Source organism: Schistocerca gregaria, chromosome X, assembly GCF_023897955.1.
Source record: "Schistocerca gregaria isolate iqSchGreg1 chromosome X, iqSchGreg1.2, whole genome shotgun sequence".
Taxonomy (NCBI): Eukaryota; Metazoa; Arthropoda; class Insecta; order Orthoptera; family Acrididae; genus Schistocerca; species Schistocerca gregaria.
The window spans coordinates 591,161,933-591,183,909 of NC_064931.1; the positions used below are offsets into that span (position 1 = coordinate 591,161,933).

The 21,977-nt window shown below is 39.9% G+C and overlaps 1 protein-coding gene across 2 annotated transcripts in view; it reads right to left on the reverse strand.

Annotated features, from left to right (window-relative positions):
* LOC126299400 (tRNA (guanine(6)-N2)-methyltransferase THUMP3-like) overlaps positions 1 to 20,379 on the reverse strand; it is a 132,274-nt gene extending 111,895 nt beyond the window's left edge. For both annotated transcript variants that reach the window (XM_049991274.1, XM_049991273.1), the window contains exon 1: positions 20,063 to 20,379. In XM_049991274.1, the coding sequence (XP_049847231.1) occupies positions 20,063 to 20,245 (183 nt within the window). In that variant the 5' untranslated portion in view covers positions 20,246 to 20,379. The remainder of the gene's footprint in view (positions 1 to 20,062) is intronic.
* Between the last annotated feature and the right edge of the window lie 1,598 nt (positions 20,380 to 21,977).

Consider the following 21,977-nt stretch of genomic DNA (forward strand, 5'->3'; position numbering starts at 1 on the left):
AGCCACATCTCGTCTACATTCGCATAGTCAGTTCGGAAGGAATGGAAATTGTCTTTTAGGAAGGCTTCTAGTGGCACTTTATCCGCTTTTTTAAATAAAATTATTTTGCGTTTGTTTCTGATGGATTTGGAAGAAATGGTATTGAGCCTAGCTACAATGACCTTGTGATCACTAATTCCTGTATCAGTCATGATGCTCTCTATCAGCTCTGGATTGTTTGTGGCTAAGAGGTCAAGTGTGTTTTCGCAACCATTTACAATTCGCGTGGGTTCGTGGACTAACTGCTCGAAATAATTTTCGGAGAATGCATTTAGGACAATCTCGGAAGACGTTTTCTGCCTACCACCGGTTTTGAACAAGTATTTTTGCCAACATACCGAGGGTAGGTTGAAGTCCCCACCAACTATAACCGTATGAGTGGGGTATTTATTTGTTACGAGACTCAAACTTTCTCTGAACTGTTCCGCAACTGTATCGTCGGAGTCTGGGGGTCGGTAGAAGGAGCCAATTATTAACTTAATTCGGCTGTTAAGTATAACCTCCACCCATACCAATTCGCACGGAGTATCTACTTCGACTTCACTACAAGATAAACCACTACTGACAGACACAAACACTCCACCACCAATTCTGCCTAATCTATCTTTCCTGAACACCGTCTGAGACTTCGTAAAAATTTCTGCAGAGCTTATTTCAGGCTTTAGCCAGCTTTCTGTACCTATAACGATATCAGCTTCTATGCTTTCTATTAGCGCTTGAAGCTCAGGGACTTTTCCAGCGCAACTACAACAATTTACAACTATAATTCCGACTGTTCCTTGATCCAAGCACGTCCTGTAATTGCCAAGCACCCTTTGACATTGCAGCCCATCCCGCACTTTCCCGAGGCCTTCTAACCTAAAAAACCGCCCAGTCCACGCCACACAGCCTCCGCTACCCGTGTAGCCGCCAGCTGAGTGTAGTGAACTCCTGACCTATTCAGCGGAACCCGAAACCCCACCACCCTATGGCGCAAGTCAAGGAATCTGCAGCCAATACGGTCGCAAAACCGTCTGAGCCTCTGATTCAGACCCTCCACCCGGCTCTGCACCAAAGGTCCGCAGTCGGTTCTGTCAACAATGCTGCAGATGGTGAGCTCTGCCTTCATCTCGTAAGCAAGACCGGCAGCCTTCAATAATCAGATAGCCGCTGGAATCCAGAGAGAATTTCCTCAGATCCAAAGCGACACACATCATTAGTGCTGACATGTGCCACCACCTGCAGCTGGCTGCAACCTGTGCTCTTCATGGCATCCGGAAGGACCCTTTCCACATCAGGAATGACTCCTCCCGGAATGCACACAGAGTGCACACTGTATTTCTTCCCCTCCTTAGCCGCCGTATCCCTAAGGGGCCCCATTACACGCCTAACATTGGAGCCCCCAACTACCAGTAAGCCCACCCTCTGCGATTGCCCGGACCTTGAAGGCTGAGAATGATCCTCTGAAACAGGGCAGGCAGCTGCATCTGGCTCAGCCAGAGACAGTGCCTGAAACCGGTTTGTCAGATGCACCGGGGAGGCTTTCTGATCAGCCTCCGGGGACGCCTTTCGCTGCCTGCCACGCCTTGGAACAACCTCCCAATCAAGCACAGGCGAGGGCTCAGCCCCACTGCGGGCAGCAACCGGGGCAACCACAGCGGCAGACCGATCTGGGGACAGACGGGACGAGGTTGACAGTAGACGAGACCTTTAATAGTGCCACTCACTGAAATCAAAATACAACACTGTGTCTACTAAAGGCCAATACCATAAAACAGCTACATTGTTTGACCTATGCTCAAGAGAGAAAAGACTAATAACGTGATGATCTACTTAGCAAATCTCTCTGAGGTTTAAGGTAACGGAAAAATTGCCAAAAGTGGGACAACTCCAGGGGGGTTCAAAAAAGATGAGGAGCTTCATAGTAATTGCATTCAACTTTCTACAGCAGCTGGTATAGACATCACACTGTCATTTTAACTGCATCTAAAATTTGGAAACCAAACAAAGGGGGGGGGGGGCTATAAAATAATGACCAGACTGAACCTCTGCTGTAAATTTTGAGGGGAACAAACCAAAGGAAAATGTAGAATTACAATCCTACCCATTCTGCAACTTTTTTTCCACATCATGAACATAATTTTTGATTTACATCTTTGTGAAAAAACAATTTGATTGATTACTGTGTTGTATGAGATAATTTGTTAGCCTGGTTACTTAATACATCTACTTCATCGTAACATTTCTTCCTTTGTGTGGTAGTCATGGAATTATTTGTGTATGACTCAAGATCACAAATGGTCAGTCTCATGCAAAGCCACAAGTTTTTTTACTTATGGTGACAGATGATGTGCTTTACTGTTCCTTACAGTGTATCCTGCATCAGAAGTTTACTAAATTTGCCATTTCCTGTTGAAATTTCACGGTCCATGGAGTTAATAGAGAGCAAGTTCTGCAACTTTTCCGTATTATGTAGCTTCAAAAACTGACAATTCTGAATCATATCTTTTTGAATACCTGGCACACTGGTGTCCACATAGTTTGTGCATGTCTCCACAGAATGTGCACCGCATTGTGATCACTTGGTTTATTGTAGATATCTTCCATGGCAGACTGCACAATGATACAGCCCATTTAACAGCCAAAACGATGATCACACGACAACACCAGGGACCAGAAATAGTCATTACAATGTGACAAATCGGTCCGAGACAGGTTGCTGCTGTCAAAAGGGTAGGAAAAAACAGCTCTACAAAATGAGATGTTCAGAGGAAGAGAGCACATCAAAAACTCTCATGTGAAACTCTTTCTGGACGCAGCTGCTATCACTGGCATATCAGAAAGGGAGAGAAACTATGATAGTGCTTCAGTCTGGCACAAGTAAATATTGCACATATTAAATTCCATATTACAGAATTATAGAGCCAATGGACTTGAACAAGCAAATTAGGCTGTGTGTCAGTTACGGAGTAAATGTCAGTGAGTAGCTCTTGTGAGGCCTTCTAGCATGCACCTTACAAGCATACACAGAGCTAAGATTCAGAGGCAACAGAGGTATATCTGGTATCTGCACAAGAGTAAGCACAATTGACTCGAGTAGACAGGAAACAACTCCACTCTCAGAAAGTAGCTCAAATAACTTGCACATCGTTTGCATTGTGAGAGCAGCTCTCACATTTAAATCCCTTTCTAGCTACAATACCTTTGAAAATTTAGTCTATAGATGAAATGTTAAAGCTGATCAAACTGTACAAAGCAACAGAAATATTTTGGGATGTTCCCACTATAGGGACTAATTTTCATGGAAACAAGGGAAACTTTTGTTGTGGAGAGGAGATTCAAAGAAAGCTTTATCATTAACAAATCAACCAAGACTAATTTTTATGAAGTTTTTAATTTCATGGTTTTTTCTGTAACTGCGAAAATTACATCACATATTGCTTTGTGCCTTAAACAAACATTTGTTACCACAAAATTTTCAATTAGCTCACGAAAGTGGAAGCTGAGCTGAAGAAAGTTAAGATATGGAGTATCTTTCAAGCTTAAAAATGACATATACTCTTTTACTCCTTCACAAACTGTGAGACTTCCAGCTGCAGAGTGGTTTGCATTCCTCAATGATCCAGACACCCATACCAAACAAATAACTATATCAGATAGGTATCTGTGGAGAGAGCACACTATCATTTTGTTCCTGAAGATGTGCAGCAGCCTTTTCAGTAGTCATAAGTGCAAAAGTCTGAATGACTAGCTGATATGGACTAGTAACATTAGCAGACATAGACCTGCTATGGTGGTACTGTGATATGCTTGTAAGTAAGAGGTAAGTAGAACTGTTACATTTCCTAAAGACAGGCGGTTCTATTCTGTGAATCTGATAAGAGATATGGATAGACTGAAGTTAGATATAATGAGAATTAGGCCCAGTGAAATGCAATGCCAGAAAGAATAAGATTTCTGGTCATGTGAGTACAAGGTTATCATTACAAAATTAAATAGGAGCAATAAAAGAGTACGTCTAATAATGAACATGCTATTTGGGAGTATGAAGATAGAAATCATCCTCTGGCAGTGTTGATGTAGGTGATCTGTGGGTTCTCTAAATCAACTAAAGGGTAGTTCCTTTGAAAAATACAGAGCTCATTTCTTTCCCTGCCCTCGTTCAATTCAGCAACTAAATTCTAATCTTCCTTCCTTTTTCTTCAGTTAAGGGAGCCAACCTCGGATGCACTGACAGTCCTTCGAGCTCCTAGTCACCCCATCGCCTCTGTTTTCTGATTATGTAATTTACTGACATAATGACAGAGCCACAATAGCAAATGCTGGACCTATGTCCTTAACATTGGTTTGCTGCAGAATTCTTGTGCATATTCTAAGCTCGAATACAATAAATTTCCTTGAGACAAAAAAGCTTCTGTCCACAAATCAGCATGGATTTAAAAAGCATCACCTGTGTGAAACTCGGCATACCATTTTCTCACATAATATTCTGTGAACTACAAATGAAGGGCAACAAGCAGATTTCACATTCCTAGACTTCCATGTATTATGGAGATACTTCGTGAGTTCATATGGGACTCCCTTCTTTTCATGACACACTATTGGCAAAATTTAGAGACTCAGCATTTGCAGCTGACTGCAGTACGATTCTACTGCTGCCAATTTATATCTCACATAAAGACAGCAAAGACAAAACTACAGCTAGTACAGAGGCACATAGACAGTTATATTCCCCACACTTGATTTAAGGGTGGAACTGAAAAGGGAATAGCTATTAGTGGTACAAGGTACCACTCTGCTAGCACTCTAGAGTGACTTGCAGAGTATGTATGTAGATGCAATTTCTCAATTTGTTAGTCTATCAGGCTTATGAAATTTTCATTTTGGCAGTGTGAGTTCCAACTTTCAAAGAAATCTGTAGTATTCCCTCTTATCTATTCAACTGTACAATAATCATTCCTCAGTTTTGACTGATACCATCACTAAGGCGACACTTGTGGCCAAAGTTGTGACTGTAAGGTGTAATACTTCTTGATGGCAAGTCTTACAACTACAAGAACTACCCACCATTCTACAGATGGAAGAATTTGTGAAAGTTAATAAAGTGTCTTCCTTTATCTTCAGTTAGAACATAAGACAGTTAATGTGATAAGTCATACAATCTACTCATCATAGGACATACTACAATTGTGAATTTCTATGCACTGAAGATGGGTGAGGGGTTGTGTCAACTGACTTTGGTACATTGTCCTATAAGTATCTTTCAAAAAATTTACAAATGGTGGCCAGGGACATGCTGCAGCTAGGCTACCTATACAAATGTTCTCGCTCAATTAACTAGTTCTTGTTCTATACACAGCAAAATCTATTTTCTTCTTCTTCTTTTTCTTCTTCTTCTTCTTTTTCTTTCCTAGCAAATGAACAAACAGAAAATAATAGCATCTTCTATTTAGAGAAATGCTCCGTCTCTTTTAATTTTCTCCAATTCCACACAACAAGCTACTATGTTGCGTTTTATAGCGGTTAAACTGACCTGATCTGTATGGTAGACCATATTTCAATTTTATCACTGTCTTTCTACACAGCAAGATGCTATGTTGTAGTTTTGAAAGAAATCACATATGTAATTTACAGTTATTAGTTCAAACTGCTGCCATAGGTACAGTGTTGGCAGTGATTCTATACTAGGAATACAATCAGTCTCAGAACTTTTTGGATGGAAGGTATTCTGATGCCAAGTTGCCTTAGAGCAATTTGTGTATTTCCCATGAGTAATACTTTTCTCTACAACATCTTTTCAGCTTTTGCATGAACGGGTGCTTTTGATCCAGGAAAATGGTTGTACATATGTCCAGAGTTCCTTAGACTACACTGATGTAGTTCTGCTGGGATTTGATTGTGGAGCAGACAGAGGACTCTATACAGGATGTTACAAAAAGGTACGGCCAAACTTTCAGGAAACATTCCTCACACACAAAGAAAGAAAATATGTTATGTGGACATGTGTCCGGAAACTCTTACTTTCCATGTTAGAACTCATTTTATTACTTCTCTTCAAATCACATTAATCATGGAATGGAAACACACAGCAACAGAACGTACCAGCGTGACTTCAAACACTTTGTTACAGGAAATGTTCAAAATGTCATCCATTAGCGAGGATACATGCATCCACCCTCCGTCACATGGAACCCCTGATGCACTGATGCAGCCCTGGAGAACGATGTATTGTATCACAGCTGTCCACAATACGAGCACAAAGATTCTCTACATTTGGTACCGGGCTTGCGTAGACAAGAGCTTTCAAATGCCCCCATAAATGAAAATCAAGAGGGTTGAGGTCAGGAGAGCGTGGAGGCCATGGAATTGGTCCACCTCTACCAATCCATCGGTCACCGAATCTGTTGTTGAGAAGCACACGAACACTTTGACTGAAATGTGCAGGAGCTCCATCGCGCATGAACCACATGTTGTGTCATACTTGTAAAGGCACATGTTCTAGCAGCACAGGTAGAGTATCCCGTATGAAATCATGATAACGTGCTCCATTGAGCGTAGGTGGACGAAACTAAAATGAGTTCTAACACGGAAATTAAGCGTTTCCAAACACATGTCCATATAACATATTTTCTTTCTTTGTGTGTGAGGAATGTTTCCTGAAAGTTTGGCCGTACCTTTTTGTAACACCCTGTATGTACCATCCCTTACAGGAATGCAACTTTCTGTTGACCCATAACAACCCATCATTCACTTTTTTCTTATAAGCTAGAACCAGAACAACCACTGTTTCCTATAGATATTCATGATGAGCACACCATGAAAAAAATAGTCAGCCATGGGAGGCAGCACATTAATAGCATGAAACACCAGCTTTAGTCTTGATAATGGCCACAATTCGGCAAGGAAGAGAGCACAATAGTGTTTTTGTGTGTGTGTGTGTGTGTGTGTGTGTGTGTGTGTGTGTGTGTGTGTGTGTGTGTGTGTAACATATCCAGCGGAAGCTGCTCACTGATTATTAGAACTTGCAGAGCTACCAAATTATGGGGACACTGATTGGTACACTGAACCCACTGTTCCAAATAGTCACAGACATTTTCTGTGGGATAAAGATTGGGTTATTTAACAGGCCAGTCAAAATTGTCACAGAGTGCTTGAGTGTTCACAGCAAACACATCATGAAAATGTCACAAAAGTGCAACACTTGGTCACTGATAATATGCAAATAAATGTCCTGGTCCATGCTGATGGTAGCCTAAATGAGTGGGCTGAGTCGTGATATGAAACAAAACCCCAAAACATCATATAACCACTTCTGGCCTGAACTGCATGCTGCACAAACACACCGTGGGTTAAACACATCATTGGGCCATAGTACTACTTCATGCCTCACTGAATATGAAAAGAGGCAAAATTGTGGCTCATCAGACCATGCCATAAGTCACCTGTCAGCTACTGTTAAGTTTCTTTTTTATTTGGCCCAATGAAGATGTGTAGCTTTATGTGGTGCTGTGAGCAATGTCCTTTTGCAAGGCACCTTATTCCAAATGTCAATCACATGAACTTTCCTCTGCAGTGAATGCTTAGAAACCAGCTGAGGTGGACCTGCATACACTGGCAGCTGCAATTCCTGCCAGCTCTGAAACTGTTTGTTATTGACAAGGCATGATATTCTTCTCTGTACCTTGTCAGTCAGGACACTTTTATGAACACTGTTGTTATGGCATGTTATGCATCTGTGGGTAGTGCACCATTCCATGTACACACACACAGGAAAGTCCACACTGATACACCACAATAAATCAGCCAGTTTCATTCATGGTGTGTTCACGAACGCATCCAAACACAATAACTCCTTTCTGATATTCTGTCACACCTCCAAATTGATCCATCTTACTGTGATGATTTCATACAACTGACCTGCATATGCTCATCACTTCACTGCCACAAGTCATGTAAGAGATGGGGAGGGGGAGCGGGATGTCACATGACCATCTTGTATTAGTTCTACACCACCTATAGCACCCCAAAGTAACCAATGTACTCTTTTTAAGGGGTGGGGACTAATATTCAGTCAAGAGAGCTGATTATTACCAATACAATATATTTCTCTTGTCTTATCACAAAACAAAATGACGCATCAGGTAAGGTACATATGTCCTTGCAGTCTTTCATGGTGGCATAGTTCAATAAAATCTTCTCAGTTCACATGTCATATCATTTCAAATAAAACACTTGCGCGTATGACAGCTGTCTCTGTCATCATCATCAGGAGTTTAAATCACTGACTGCTGGGGCTGGCACAGTGTTTTTCTTATATAGATGTAACGGCAGTAAAAAGAACCTTCCGGAGAGGGCTGGAGTGGTGTCCATACAGAAGGAAAGTTGGATAGCTCCTAGCAGCTCTGTCCCGCTGTGGGACCAAGTGATTCCACATGGTGCGAGCGGCCAGTGTCATGTTTGAAACTGCCGCTCCTGAATCTCTACAAGCACAAGCCTACATCTTTGCTTTCGCTCAAGCCCAAAGCCTGTCCCCATGATCTACTGATGTTGTAACCAAAATACTCATTCTTTCAAATTTGTTTTTATGTGCAGTTTCTAGGCAATGTTCCACCATGGCCAACTTTTCAAGTTACCTTTGTTTGATGTGTCGTGAATGCTCTGCACAATGCTCGGCAACAGTGCGAATGGTTTGGCCTATGTACATACTACAGTATTCACAGGGTACACCATACACACCAGGAACTCTAAGACCTATGTTGCCTTTAACGGGGTGTAACGTATCTCTTATCTTGGGGATGGGCTGGAACACTGGTCTCAGTCCATGTTTATTCAGCATGCACCTTATCTTGCTACTAGTTGTTCTACAGTGTGGAAGGAATGCAGCTGCCTTGGCCTCTTCCACTGATTCATGAGGTGCCTTTGGTCGGTGGCACTCGAAAGCTTTAGCAGTTTCTTCCTTACTATAATCATTTTCTCTCAACACGGGCTTCAAATGCTGAAATTCACACTCTAAATGGACATTGCCAGATACAATCTTTGTCCTGTGTACTAATGTGTTCAGTGCTGCTTTCTTGTGTACAGGTTGGTGAAATCTGTTGGTGTTTAAGTACTCTTCAGTGAGCGTAGATTTCCTGTACACCAAATGACCAAACTGTGACAGATGCGTGCCATCCCTTTCCATAAAATTAATGTTGGACATTTTGGTGCAACAGTTTACACCTGAGATCGTAAAGCTGTACCGCCATGCCTTAATGACAACGTACTTCATGTACCTTAATGACTATTATGAGATGACATATGGCACAGCCATGGAATCCCCACTGTCTCCAGTGATCGCAATCTTTTTGATGGAGCAGTTTGAGGAGCAAGCTCTGAATTCTGCAACCATCTTGTTTCCTTTGATATGTTGATGCCACCTTCTTGATATGGCCTCATGGTGAAAATGCACAGCAGCAGTTCATCAACCACATGAACGGTGTCCATCCCAACATTAAATTTACTGTCAAATTGGAGAGGGATAGCAGGCTTCTGTTCTTGAATGTTTTAGTTCAATGGCAGGCAGGAGGATGGCTTGGTCGTTCAATGTACATATGTTACCAAAGTGTTAAAAAAATTTACAAGATATCATGGTCCTACATAATTTCTAGAGGAAAAACATATACAAATTTAGAAGGGAATAGAGTCATGAGGCAGGAATCAAAAAATGTAAATTATGAGAATTTCGGTAATAACATAACCAGGAAGTAAACTAGATTAAATCAAACAATAACTCCAGTATCTTAGAAAATTAGTATTCTACAGACTTAAGAGGGTAGGGGCAATTATTTAACAATAGTACTTGTTTTTACAGTATAAAATGTTGCAAGTATGGAGGGAGCAAAAGAATTTCAAGTGGATCAAGACAGCTACCGATGATAACATACAAGTTTCAAGCAAACCATACTACGAATGTAATAGAAAATGTTGAATTTAACAGAACTATTCACAAATGTCTTCAAGAGGATTTGAGAAGGTACATTGAAAATACAATTTGGAAACATAAGTGTAAAAAAACAAAACAAAAACTTTTGTTGGGTACACACCATATTTCATCAGTTAAGAAGGCAGATGGTACACTAACAACAGAGAGAAAAATGTCCAAACACACAAAGATTTCATGCAATATTTATACAGCTGAAGAGATGAACAAAAAAACACAAACAGATGACTATGAAAATAATGACATTCTAGAAGAAATGCCAAATGAAGGGTATAATAAAGTAATTCAAGATATAATAAAGCAAAAAGGTGTTTTAATAGTAATGGTTAAAGTTGGAGCACAAAATAATAAAGGAAACTGCAATACTGCTTACAGAATGTTTGCTAAAGAAGACATTTCCTCAAAACCAGGGCAGTGCTGCAGTTTTTCTACTTCATAAGAAAAGAAACAGGCAAGACAAGTAATAATAGAACTGTCAGCTTACTCTCTGTGATGTGCAAGATAGCCACTACAACTATCACCAATAGCATTGAAAACACATTGGATTTTAATCACGTAAATGATGGAACTGGTTTCAGAAGTAGATACAGAATTATGAGCCATTGGCAAGTAGTGAATGGGACAACAAAGCAAAGCAACAAGACAAACTGCCACTTTGTCTTGGATTATTAAAAATTGAGAGCTGTGAGTCAATGTCCCTGAAATCTGTATTTACAGACTTTGCAAAAGGATTCAAGCTCTATCAAGGATATTGATTAGACCTCTTCGTGATAGTGAAACATTCATAATTGTAAGAAGATTCTGGAACAGATGTCTACATGAGCAATCCTAATGGAAGTTTTCAAATTACTTGACAGTGAAAACGAAGAAGGAATGTGTGTTAACCACCTTCCTTCTATATTTTGTGGAGATAGTGACCCACAGCTTATACATATTTTAAAAAAGTCAATTTAGAATCAAGAGCAGATAATCACCACATAAATTGTTTGTATTATGATCAATTTCAGTTCTCAGACCATCGTCATCAGGTATCATAAGAAAATTAAAATATCTTATCTGGTGGTATAAAACCTATGGCGTCAATAAAGTAATACCTGGAAACATTTTAACGTATCTTAATAGAACAAGAAATTGAAACTTGAGTAGAAAACCACCATGTTGATGTAGCATGTTATACCATTAAAGAATGGGAGTGAAGGAATATCTTAGAAATGGAGGCAAGAGCTAAGGTATGATAAAAATAACAGGGTAACTAGAAAAGAATTGTGTGCATGATACAAAGAGATGAGAGGAGAATAAAAAGAAGGAGAAGAAGAAGAAGAAGAAATGAATCAAGAGAGACCACACAAAACTTACAATTTTGTCCTTGCAGGAGCCCCGTAATATCTGCTAATGCAGTTATGCAAATTTCTTCTTTTGGTAAGTTCAGCTAACAGCAACACTGAATTTTTGAGCTTAACCTTGAGAGCTACTAAATAAAATGTTCTGCACAACTGGGAATGGAAATAAATGAAAGCTAAACTGAACAGCTAGCTGGGGTCTCGAACTGCCATTCTTCCAAATGTGAGTACATTACATTAAGTGTATCAACTCGCTTGGTTCATGTTCAGTAATGCAGAATTTGATATTGAGGATTAAAGTTCCACATATGTGCAAATGATAAATTGAATTTTAATGCTGCAATTCAATACCTAATGAAAAACGTACAATTAAGACTTCATCATAATATCACAAACATTTATAGAAAATCTGAGTTGGCTGGGTCAAATTCTGGAGGCTGTAGGAAATAATAGAATAGTATTGTCACCAGATGAAGTTAAGTCCTGTGCCAAGAAATTGAAATTCTATGGATCGAAGTCCCACTGAGTTTGACTCATGAGTAAGAAATACCTTTCCACAAAGTGAATGAAATTTTCCAGATAGCTATGTTGTAATGAGTTTATACTGAGGGAGCTCCAGGAAGAGAGAAAGATTGTTACCACATTAGGCAAATTTCTGGGATGCTACACAAAATATCTAAGCTTTCATCTTCGTAAGTACAACATGAGAGTGCTGATACCTGAAAGGGAGAACTGAACATAGTTGGTGTTGAATCTGGACGAGACAACCCACACAGGACTAAATGGAGAAGTTGCACTGCAATGCAAAAATTGGGACAAGAGTACACAACTTGTACCTGTACAGATTAATTGTAAGAGCAATGCCTATGAAAGACAATGTACTGTGTTTGAATCCCCGTCTGGGCGGGATGGTTGCCATTAACCCGAAAAAAAAAAAAAAAAAAAAAAAAAAAAAATGCACAAATAAAATAAAACACTTGTCAACAGCAAAAACCAATGACATTTAATTACAAAAACTTAATTAATATACAAAATAATAGGTAACCTTACACAAAAGAGCCACCATATTTATTGAGGGCAACTATTTACTGCCATAAAACTTTATTTTATTATATAGTGTTTTAACTTTTCTTGCACTTTAATCTAGAATCATAGTGACTGTAAAGTTTATAAGGAGCAATCAAAAAGTTTCCATTTGAGGGTGTTGCTGCAGCATATATGGAACATGGCACAACTCCAATATGGGTACATAAGCAATGACTTGCAGGCATGGGAATAGTGTGGGATCTGTGTCTTTCTGATGTGCATGTGCTAAATGCAAAAATGCGAAGTACAACAATTTTATCACCAAATGCATACAAACAGGACCCACCCATTTTTATTCTTTTCTTGGCTGCCGAAGGACAAATACTGGCAGACACCTGTCAGAGAATGAAGAATGTGTAAGGGAGCAGCATATCTCTCGAAAACCACACTTATGGAATGGAGCTCCAAGTTATATGCCAGTTGCAATTCAACACATAATGCAGGTCAATCAGGGTGGTCAGTGTTTCATCCATTACGAACAACAATGTAAGTGGGAGACAGCCAAGCATCCCCCCCCCCCCCCCCCATGCAATTATCGTGCTTTCAGTCCCTTAATAAAAGCCTTGAAGTGTCAATGAGGATGTGAAGCAGGCAGTTACAGACTTATTCACACAGCAGACCATGGGTGTTTTGCCAAACAAATTCAATAATTTTTTTAAGCATGTCCTACATATCTACTTCTGAAGTCAATTGGTAAAAACTTTATTGGCCCAGAAGAATGGGTCATCCTATCATCAGGTTCTTATATGTTCAAATTCACACATTTTAATGAAGTTGTCTGATCTTGTTGATATTACAAACAATTTTAACAATTAATAATTCATATTTCTTTTTAAAAAAAAGGAACATTTACCTCCTAACTTTTTTCCGTCAGGGGTAAAATTAACATCCTAAATACTATCACTGAATTTCCATTAATCCACGTGTAATTGCCTAAATATAGTTTAAAACAAAAGTGCAGTGTTTCAAATGTTCTGTTTATTGCACAAGTTTTAGATTGAGATTCATGTTCTGTTTTAACTTTAAAGAATGGACACAATTCACTACAACTTTATTGCTCAGTGAAATTAAAGAATAAAGTGTCAGTTTGAACACAAAGTAAAGCCATAACTACATTAAAAACTGAACTGCAATGCCTAGAACTTAGTAAAGGTCTCCAGGTGCTAGATGGTACTTAGATGTGCGTAAGGAAACATTGGAAGAACTGAGTGATTGTCTAAATTAACAAGAGGCTGTACTCTAAACTCCCAGGCGAATAGGACATGGACAAGAAAAATAAAGCTCTAGCTTAATCTTTGGTTTCTTATTTAAAGTATCCATTCTTCTTTCCAAGAAGAAAAAAATAGCCTTTCAAATACAAAAAGAAAGAATAACTGTTCACTCAATGAATATTGGCCCAAAATCATTCAAAGGGCCATGAAATGAAAACATATCTGCACTACATAAAAAGTTCAAATTTTCTGCAGGTACAAATGATATAAGCTATCCTCAACCTAGTTGTTTCATGTCATCCACAGCTAGCGAAGAAGTCTCACAGGCCAACAAAAATCTTTTCCTAAAGTGTAATAATTTTTCATCGGAAGATGAGCTTGATGTAATGAAACTGCCAGAAACTGACGAACGTAATTTTGATCCTTCAGACGATACTGTTGTTGAAGATTTGCTGCTCACTAAATGTGTGTGTCAAGGTTTTTTTTCTTCTTTTTTCTTCCTCTGACAATGAAATTTGCTAAGGTGAAAGTAGTTGGGGGAAAAAGGGGAAAGCAAATTTTTCATTATGTTTGTATTATTCAAAACGTTGCAACAAAGGAAAAGGCAGTTGAAGTAATGGGGGTTTTACTCCACTGACTCAATGAAAACTGCATTTGATCCAAATGAACATGGTATTTTCACTGTCCCATTCAGTCACGTGATTGGCAAGCTGCCTCCAACACAGCTATAGGCTGATGTGATGGGCATAGAATTTTGCATAAATTTCTAGCAAGAATTTTAGGAAAAGAAGTTTAATGGTTTTGTCAGTAAAAGTTTTTTGTAGTGTATTTTAAATAAAGGTTTGGCAATTACATTCGTAGAAATGTGTGTTTCACCGATACCTAGCTTATCAACATTATACAAAACATCCAGTTTTCAATGGGGATCTTTGAGAGCCCTTTTCAGGGATCAAACTGATACCACACTACACTAACATTTATCCCAGGGCCATTCTGCACATATTTATAATAAAAAAAATTTAAGGGATCAATGTGACCCCACGTCACGGGATAACATTGACCCCTTTCAATTTTTTCCCCTATTAACCTATGAAAAACAGGGAATACAGAAGTGTCCCATTCCACTCGTCTGCTTTGACCCATGACGTCACCAATATGGCAGAAACGACCATTCACTACGACTCCAATATGGCATCTAAGATGTTATTACGTAAACATGACAACAAACATGAAAACAGATCCAAAAACCAACACACACATCTTCCTCCAAAATTATAATCAAACTAACGGGACAAGTGAGGGAAACTGGGGTTTTTTGGATGGGAACAAACTAAATATAAACACATAAACACCCACCACCACACCAAATCTCACAAAACGAGAAAATAAATCGACAACACAAAATTCCCATGGTCAATGGAGGCGTACGATCCCACCCATCGGCTTCGACCCGTGACGTGAGGGTGTTGTGGTGTGTGATGACACAACAGCATGGAGTTTAGTTTATGTGTGTGTTGTGTTTATAGATGTCATTTTGTTGTGGTCGGTGGTGCCCTCTGGTGGTGTGTTTATGGTTTGCATGTTATGTGGTGTATTGGGTTCATTGTGATTTTGCTGTCTGATCTGTTTAGGTGGTGTTTTTCATTGTGCTTTGACAGAAATTGGTTTCAGTGAGTTAACAATTAGGTTTCTGTTGCGTCTAAGTTATTGTAGTGCTGCTTTCTGTATGTCACGTGTTAATTTGTGGCTGCTTTTGTTAGGTATGGATAAATTTAACAGTGCTCGTTTGCATGCGGAAATTGGGGACAATATGTTGTCCCTCACAAAATTTCTACAACAATTTGGTTTGCTGGCCGAAGTTGTTAAGTGCAGTGTGTGTCAGCAGAAAATGCAGTTGGCAAAAGTTCCGGCGTCTCGTTTTGTAGCGAAGTTTGTTCGGAATACATTAAGTACAGGGGTAAGTTCGGTGGGCCTGGAGTTGTGGTGGAAGTTGATGAGTTGCAGTTTGGGAAGAGGAAGTATGAGAGGTGTAAGTCTCTGGTTGGTGTATGCGGGTGGGCGGGGGAAAGGGGGGGGGTGGGGGTGGGGGGAGCTATTGTATCTGGGGTTGGTTTTTCAGAATGTGTTTTAAGGGCTTTGGAAGGGTGCACAAAAAGTGAATTGGTGGGCTTAAATGAGGAGTGTATAGAGGATGGCGTGTACAAATACGATAGAGGGGTTTTGGGGACGGTTAAGTCAGTTATTGGGAAGGGGAAGAGGTGCCCATTTAGATGAGAGGTGTCATGAGGGTGGACAGCTGAAGCTCATGCGGGAAAGGGGGGGGGGGTGTAGTAGTTGGTAATCTTTGTGGAGGCAGGTGGGGGGGGGGGGCTGTTTTGTGATTATGTTGTGGAGGATCTATTTTGTTGCAGTTGTTTTTGAGTTGTAGTGTGTGACTGAGATTGGTTTATTTTTTGGTTTTGATTTGCTGATGAATCTTTGATTTTGGGGGGAGTGTGGAGGTTGGGGGCGGGGTGAGTGGCAGGTTGTGTGTGGGTTGGGAGTTTCTTTTGGTTGTGTCTTTTTTTTGTTGGTGTGTGTGTGTGTGTGTGTGTGTGTGTGTGTGTGTGTGTGGTGGCTGACCTAGAAGCACCAGAACTTTTTTGTGGTAAGTAGTCATTCTTTTGGGTGTATTTTTTGCGTGTTATGATGGTTGGTGGGGTACTTCTGTGTTGTTTGGTTGGTGGTATCGGTGGTTTGGTATCATGAGCTGCTGTTGACCTACATAGGTTACAGGAAATGTCTCAATTCCAATGTGCGGTCATAGCCGGGGTATCATGAGCTGCTGTTGTATCCGATTCTAATGCGCGGTTGTAGGTACTGGTGTTTTGGTATCGTGAGTTGTGGTTGACGTATATATGTCAAGGGAAGTGTCCAATTCCAATGCATAGTTGCAGCTAAGGGTTTTTTGGTATCGCGACTGACGTTGTGTTTGATTCCAATGTGTGATCGTAGCTATGGGTGTTTTGATATCGTGAGCTGCTGTTGAGCTACATAGGTTAAGGAAAGTGTTCAATTCCAATTTTGTTTGTCTAAGGTTTTGTAGTAACAATGTTTGCAGAGGTGGTGTAATTTTTGGTGTTTTACAATGTGGTAGCGACAGGTGCGGTTGAGCTATATATGTGAAGGGAAGTGACTGATTCCAGAGGATATTGTGTGTAATAGAATTTGGGAGTTGGTGTTGTGTACTGAATATGTTTTAATGTATGAAGGGATGTTTGACTTTTGAGTCTTTGAGGTGTTGTGGTTTTTGTTTTGTTTTTCGTAGTTGTAGGTGTTGAATTTTTCGTATCAATAGGTATGGTTGACCTATATAGGTCAAGGGAAATGAGCAATTAAAATTTTCGTAGTTTTGTATGTAGGTGTTGTTGTTTTGGTATCGTCAGCTGCGGTTGACCTATAAGGTCAAGGGAAGAGTCCAATTCCTGTAGATTTTGTAATTACAGTTTCTTGTTCATCGTGGTGTGTTTTTTGGGATCATGCTGTGTGTGTGTGTGTGTGTGTGTGTGTGTGTGTGTGTGTGTGTGGTTTTCTAAATGTTATATTTAGCTTGTTTCCTCCCTAAAACTCCCAATTTCCCACGGTTGCCCTGTTAGTTTGATTATATTTTTGGAGGGACACATTATTGTCTTATTTATAAGTACTTTCGTGTTTGTTGCCGTGTGTATGTAGTAACATCATAGGCGCCATATTGGAGACGCTCAGAATAGCCGTTTCCGCCATATTGATTACGTCATGGTCCAAAGCAGACGAGTGGAATCTGACACTTCCATAATCCTAAAAATCCTCAGAACACAATAAGACCCAAAAAATGATAATTTTACTTACTGGGTTGGTGTTTTTATTTTTTTAATACCCAGGTTTTTCTACCCTGAAGCTAGGACACAGTTTTAACCTACCACGAAGTATCAAAACAGCTCCCATATACCACTACACAGTAAAGACTCATTCTGGAAATATTACCTTTGGCTAGGCCACTTCTCTGCAATATAGCTTCATCAAGGTATATGGGTCCAGCACACAGGAGAGCTTCTGTGAAGCTTAGAAGGTAGGCAAGAAGTCCTGGCAGAAGTAAACGTTTGAGGAAGGGGCGTAAGTCATGTCTGAATAGTTGACTCAATAAGAGCATTATCACAAAAGGCAAGATTCCAGAGTAAAGTCCTGGTCCTGCACACAGTTTTAATCTGAAAGAAAGTTACTTAAAAGTGCACACTGCTGCAGACAAAAATTCAATCGGATGAGACTGTAACATTTTATAACTGTTGTGGCAAAGAACGGAGAAAGCTCCTGAATCTAGAAAGGATAAGGTACTTTATCAAACGCAACATGTAAAAAAAAAAGGAGGGGCGGGGGGGCAATGTTATAGCAATGAGTTATCAGTTTATAAAAGAAAAGGCCCTGTGTAATGATTTTTCAAAACAGACATTTCATCTGGCAAAAAGTTCTCATATGTTCCACATACTCAAAAATGTCCTTGCTATGATCTATGGGACAATGAGTATATCTAGTCTAATTAACATTTTGTAGACTACCACAGAGATAATGAACAGATGATGCCAGTTAGTGCACTTCTACTGTGGGAAGTGTTACAGCTGTACATTCTATTCTGAGAACATATGATGGGAGAACGATCACATCTGGATTATTAACTTCTAAGATTATTGGTGGGCCATTTGGTGCCAGACGCATCTATATACTGCTACATTTCTGTTAAGAATTTCAAACACTTCAAGTGGTTGTATTCTCAACCAGCAGCCACCATTCAACATATGGTAAACCCCTACAGCTGTGTACTACGTAGCCTGCAAAATTCCAAAATACATCACACAGCCAGGTAGAATTAATATAACTACAAAAAGTGCCCCACAAAAGTTCACACTATGAGCATTGTTACAGTAAGTCTCATTTTCCTTTGAATCTTCTGACATGTGATGTACTGTTGAATAGTGTGGCTCACAGTGCTAATGCCAGACTAAAAATCTATGGGTACAGGATTTGATTCCCAGGCAACCACTTACTGCTTCAGCTCACAAAACAGATCAATCCAGGGGGCATCAGTGGCTCATTCAATGCCATGGACATGGCCAGGATTGCCCCCCACCCCAGTGGGAAGTGAGAAATAATTCCCAAAAACCACACTCAATGGAGATGAATAGGAAGGCAGTTGCGCCACAATAAAGAGTCCATTGAAATTATGACCGATGATGGCTACCACCGGAGTTGTGATTGGGAGCCTAATACTCAACACATGCATTGATTACATCCTGGCAAGATACCTCGAGGTGGGGTACAAGTGTACCCTTCCCAGAATGAACTTCCATTTTGCAGCAGTGTGTATGAGGATTTGAAACTTCCCTGCTGATTAAAACTGTGTGAGGAACTAGAAAATGACCCTGGGACCTCGGCCTCTTGCAGGAAAGGCTCTATCGACTGAGCTATTCAAGCACAACTCACAACCTCTTCAAACTGCAACCTGTTTGATGACACTGGAACTTGAGCACATTCCCTCTCTCTCTCTCTCTCTCTCTCACACACACACCACCAATAGGAAAACTGTGTAAAAGCCCTCAATGTTCAAACAGAAAAAAAGGTACGACTCTAAAAATAAGGCCATGCCTGTTTTATGAGCTTACCTTTCTGGACACCTGAGAAACATATGTTAGTTGAAATTGGAAGGAAAGGCAGTAAAGAAACAGCCATAACTGCCGACAGCTGGTTGGAGAACTATATGCATATATACATTACCACCATCAGCAGACCAGTACCAGACAACGTGTTAGACAAGTGATGTAACAGTATTGTGGTACTGACACTATCCGTGTGTAAACAATGGGACAGTGAAAATACTGCAGTTAGTTCACTTCTGTGTTAGTTTTTTTGAGTTTAGGTTATGGAGACTTATCTGTATCATAATACGTGGTCTGGGTTGGGTCGGGTAGGAAAATGATAGTATGGTTTCGAGCTGGCAGAGCCAACAAATGTGATGATATGAGAATAACGATAACATTTGTTACAGCACAGTTTATGCATTTGAATGAGTGGTTTATGTCACGTTTTTCATGGTCCTATGATGCTATGTCACTTCTCTGATGATTCCATGGATCAGAGATGACAGGTGGTATCGGTATGTTCCATATTTAAAGATTATACGCGAAATAACAAACTGTTACTAAAACTGGCAACAAGCGTTTCGTATTTATTGTCCCACTTAGGATCAAAAACTTACTAGAACCATCATGGGTGCCCAAAACACCTTAGTACTGCAGGCGTTATGCACTAACAGATGCTTGTCATAGTGACTTTGTCACACTTACCGGCGATCTACTTCATGGAAAACTACAAAATCATTAACCACGCTGCTAAATCACATACGAATGAATCATATTTACCTCTGGAATTTGACTCGATAAGACGTTAGCAAATACTCTTCCTCGAGAAGTACAATGTTCTGCGAGAAAAACGTTCTTGAATTCACTTGCTGGTACTGATTCTAGACCACTAGCAACAGTTGCTTCCACAGTGTACCTGGTGGCTTGTGCTGCACTAATTTCCATTAATCTGAATATATTCATCGTCAAAGAAAATATAAAATCCACGTAGAAATATATTAGAAATCTACTATATTGCGGCTCAGCACAACAAGCACGCAGGCACACAGCTGTTGATGTTTACATCTAACCAAAGATCACCTGCGATCGCGTGGACGTTCAAACATTTCCACAAGGATATTCTGAACCAGGCAGACGGAATTTATGCCAGATTACAGAATGCATGCAAAAATGGCATGAACGCAAACTCGCCACTATAGCCTACCACGCAAGCCGGTGTTACGAGCCGTGGCATCTTCGTGGGGATAGTCTACCATCGATGCAGTACTGTGATCAGGCAAATCCAAATTCTGAATGGTCTGTCTTCAATCGTGAGATATACAACGTCTGATAAACTGTTTCCCTAGACCTCAAAAGACCGATGGTCTGTCTGAAAGGAAAGATCTCGAACTGAATTGATATTATATAAATGACATTTAAAGATGATGTGGAAGTGAACATCCACACACTTAATTGCATAGACGTAACATGTTAGTAAAAACTGGCCTTTAATGTTTCTCGGGATGTAGTTTTAATGATGTTGTCATCTATTAATGCTGGAAGTTAACCTATTTTCGCCACAATCACTGATGTTATTGTAGCGGATTTTCTGCTTTTGTCTCTCATTAATTTTTATTTTTATTATTTTGCTTTGTTTTCATGGTAAACTGGAAATGTTCCATGACGGCTTGGATATTTTTCTTCTTTAAGCAAGGTCATATATCTGGAAGCGAAAAAGATTTAGATTTTACAATAACAGATGAGAGCTGACACCTACACTGTTTATACATAAAACCACAAATTGATGAAGCAATTTTCATTACTAACAATTTTAACTCCTCATGAACCATGGATCTTGCAATTGGTGGGGAGGCTTGCGCGCCTTAATGATACAAATTGCTATACCACAGGTGCAATCACAATGGATGGGATTGAGAGGCCAGACAAACCTGCAGTTCTCGAAGAGGGGCAGTAGTCTTTTCAGTAGTCGCAGGGGCAACAGTCTGGATGATTGACTGATCTGGCCTAGTAATATCAACCAAAAGGGCCGTGCTGTGCTGGTACTGTGAATGGCTGACAGCAAGGGGAAACGATAGCTGCAATTTTTTCCCAAGGGCATGCAACTCTTACGTGTGGTAAAATGATGATGGTATCATCTTGGGTAAAATACTCTGGATGTAAAATAGTCTCTCATTCCAACCTCTGGTTGGGGAATATTCAGAAAGATGTCGTTATCAGGAGAAATAAGTTGTTGAAACGTTGCTGAAGAAAGACCGCATGATTCAGATGATAACCCAAGAAGACTTCATCATCAAGATAGACACAAAGCCCACACCCACAATAGTAGTACAATTTTATATGCCAACTAGTTCCACAGATGATCAAGAGATTGAAGAAATGTATGATGAGATAAAATAAATTATTCAGATAGTTAAGGAAGACGGAAATTTAATAGTGAAGGGGAACTGGAATTTGGTAGGAGGAAAAGAAAAGTAGTAGGTTAATGTCAAGTGGGGGAAAGGAATGGAAGAGGAAGCCACCTGGTAGAATTTTGCACAGAGCATAATTTAATCATCGCTAACACTTGATTCAGGAATCATGAAAGATGATTGTATGTTTGGAAGAAATCTGGAGACACTGGAAGAGTTCGGATTGATTATAGAGTGGTAAAAAAGAGATTTTGGAACCAGATTTTAAATTGTAATACAATTACAGG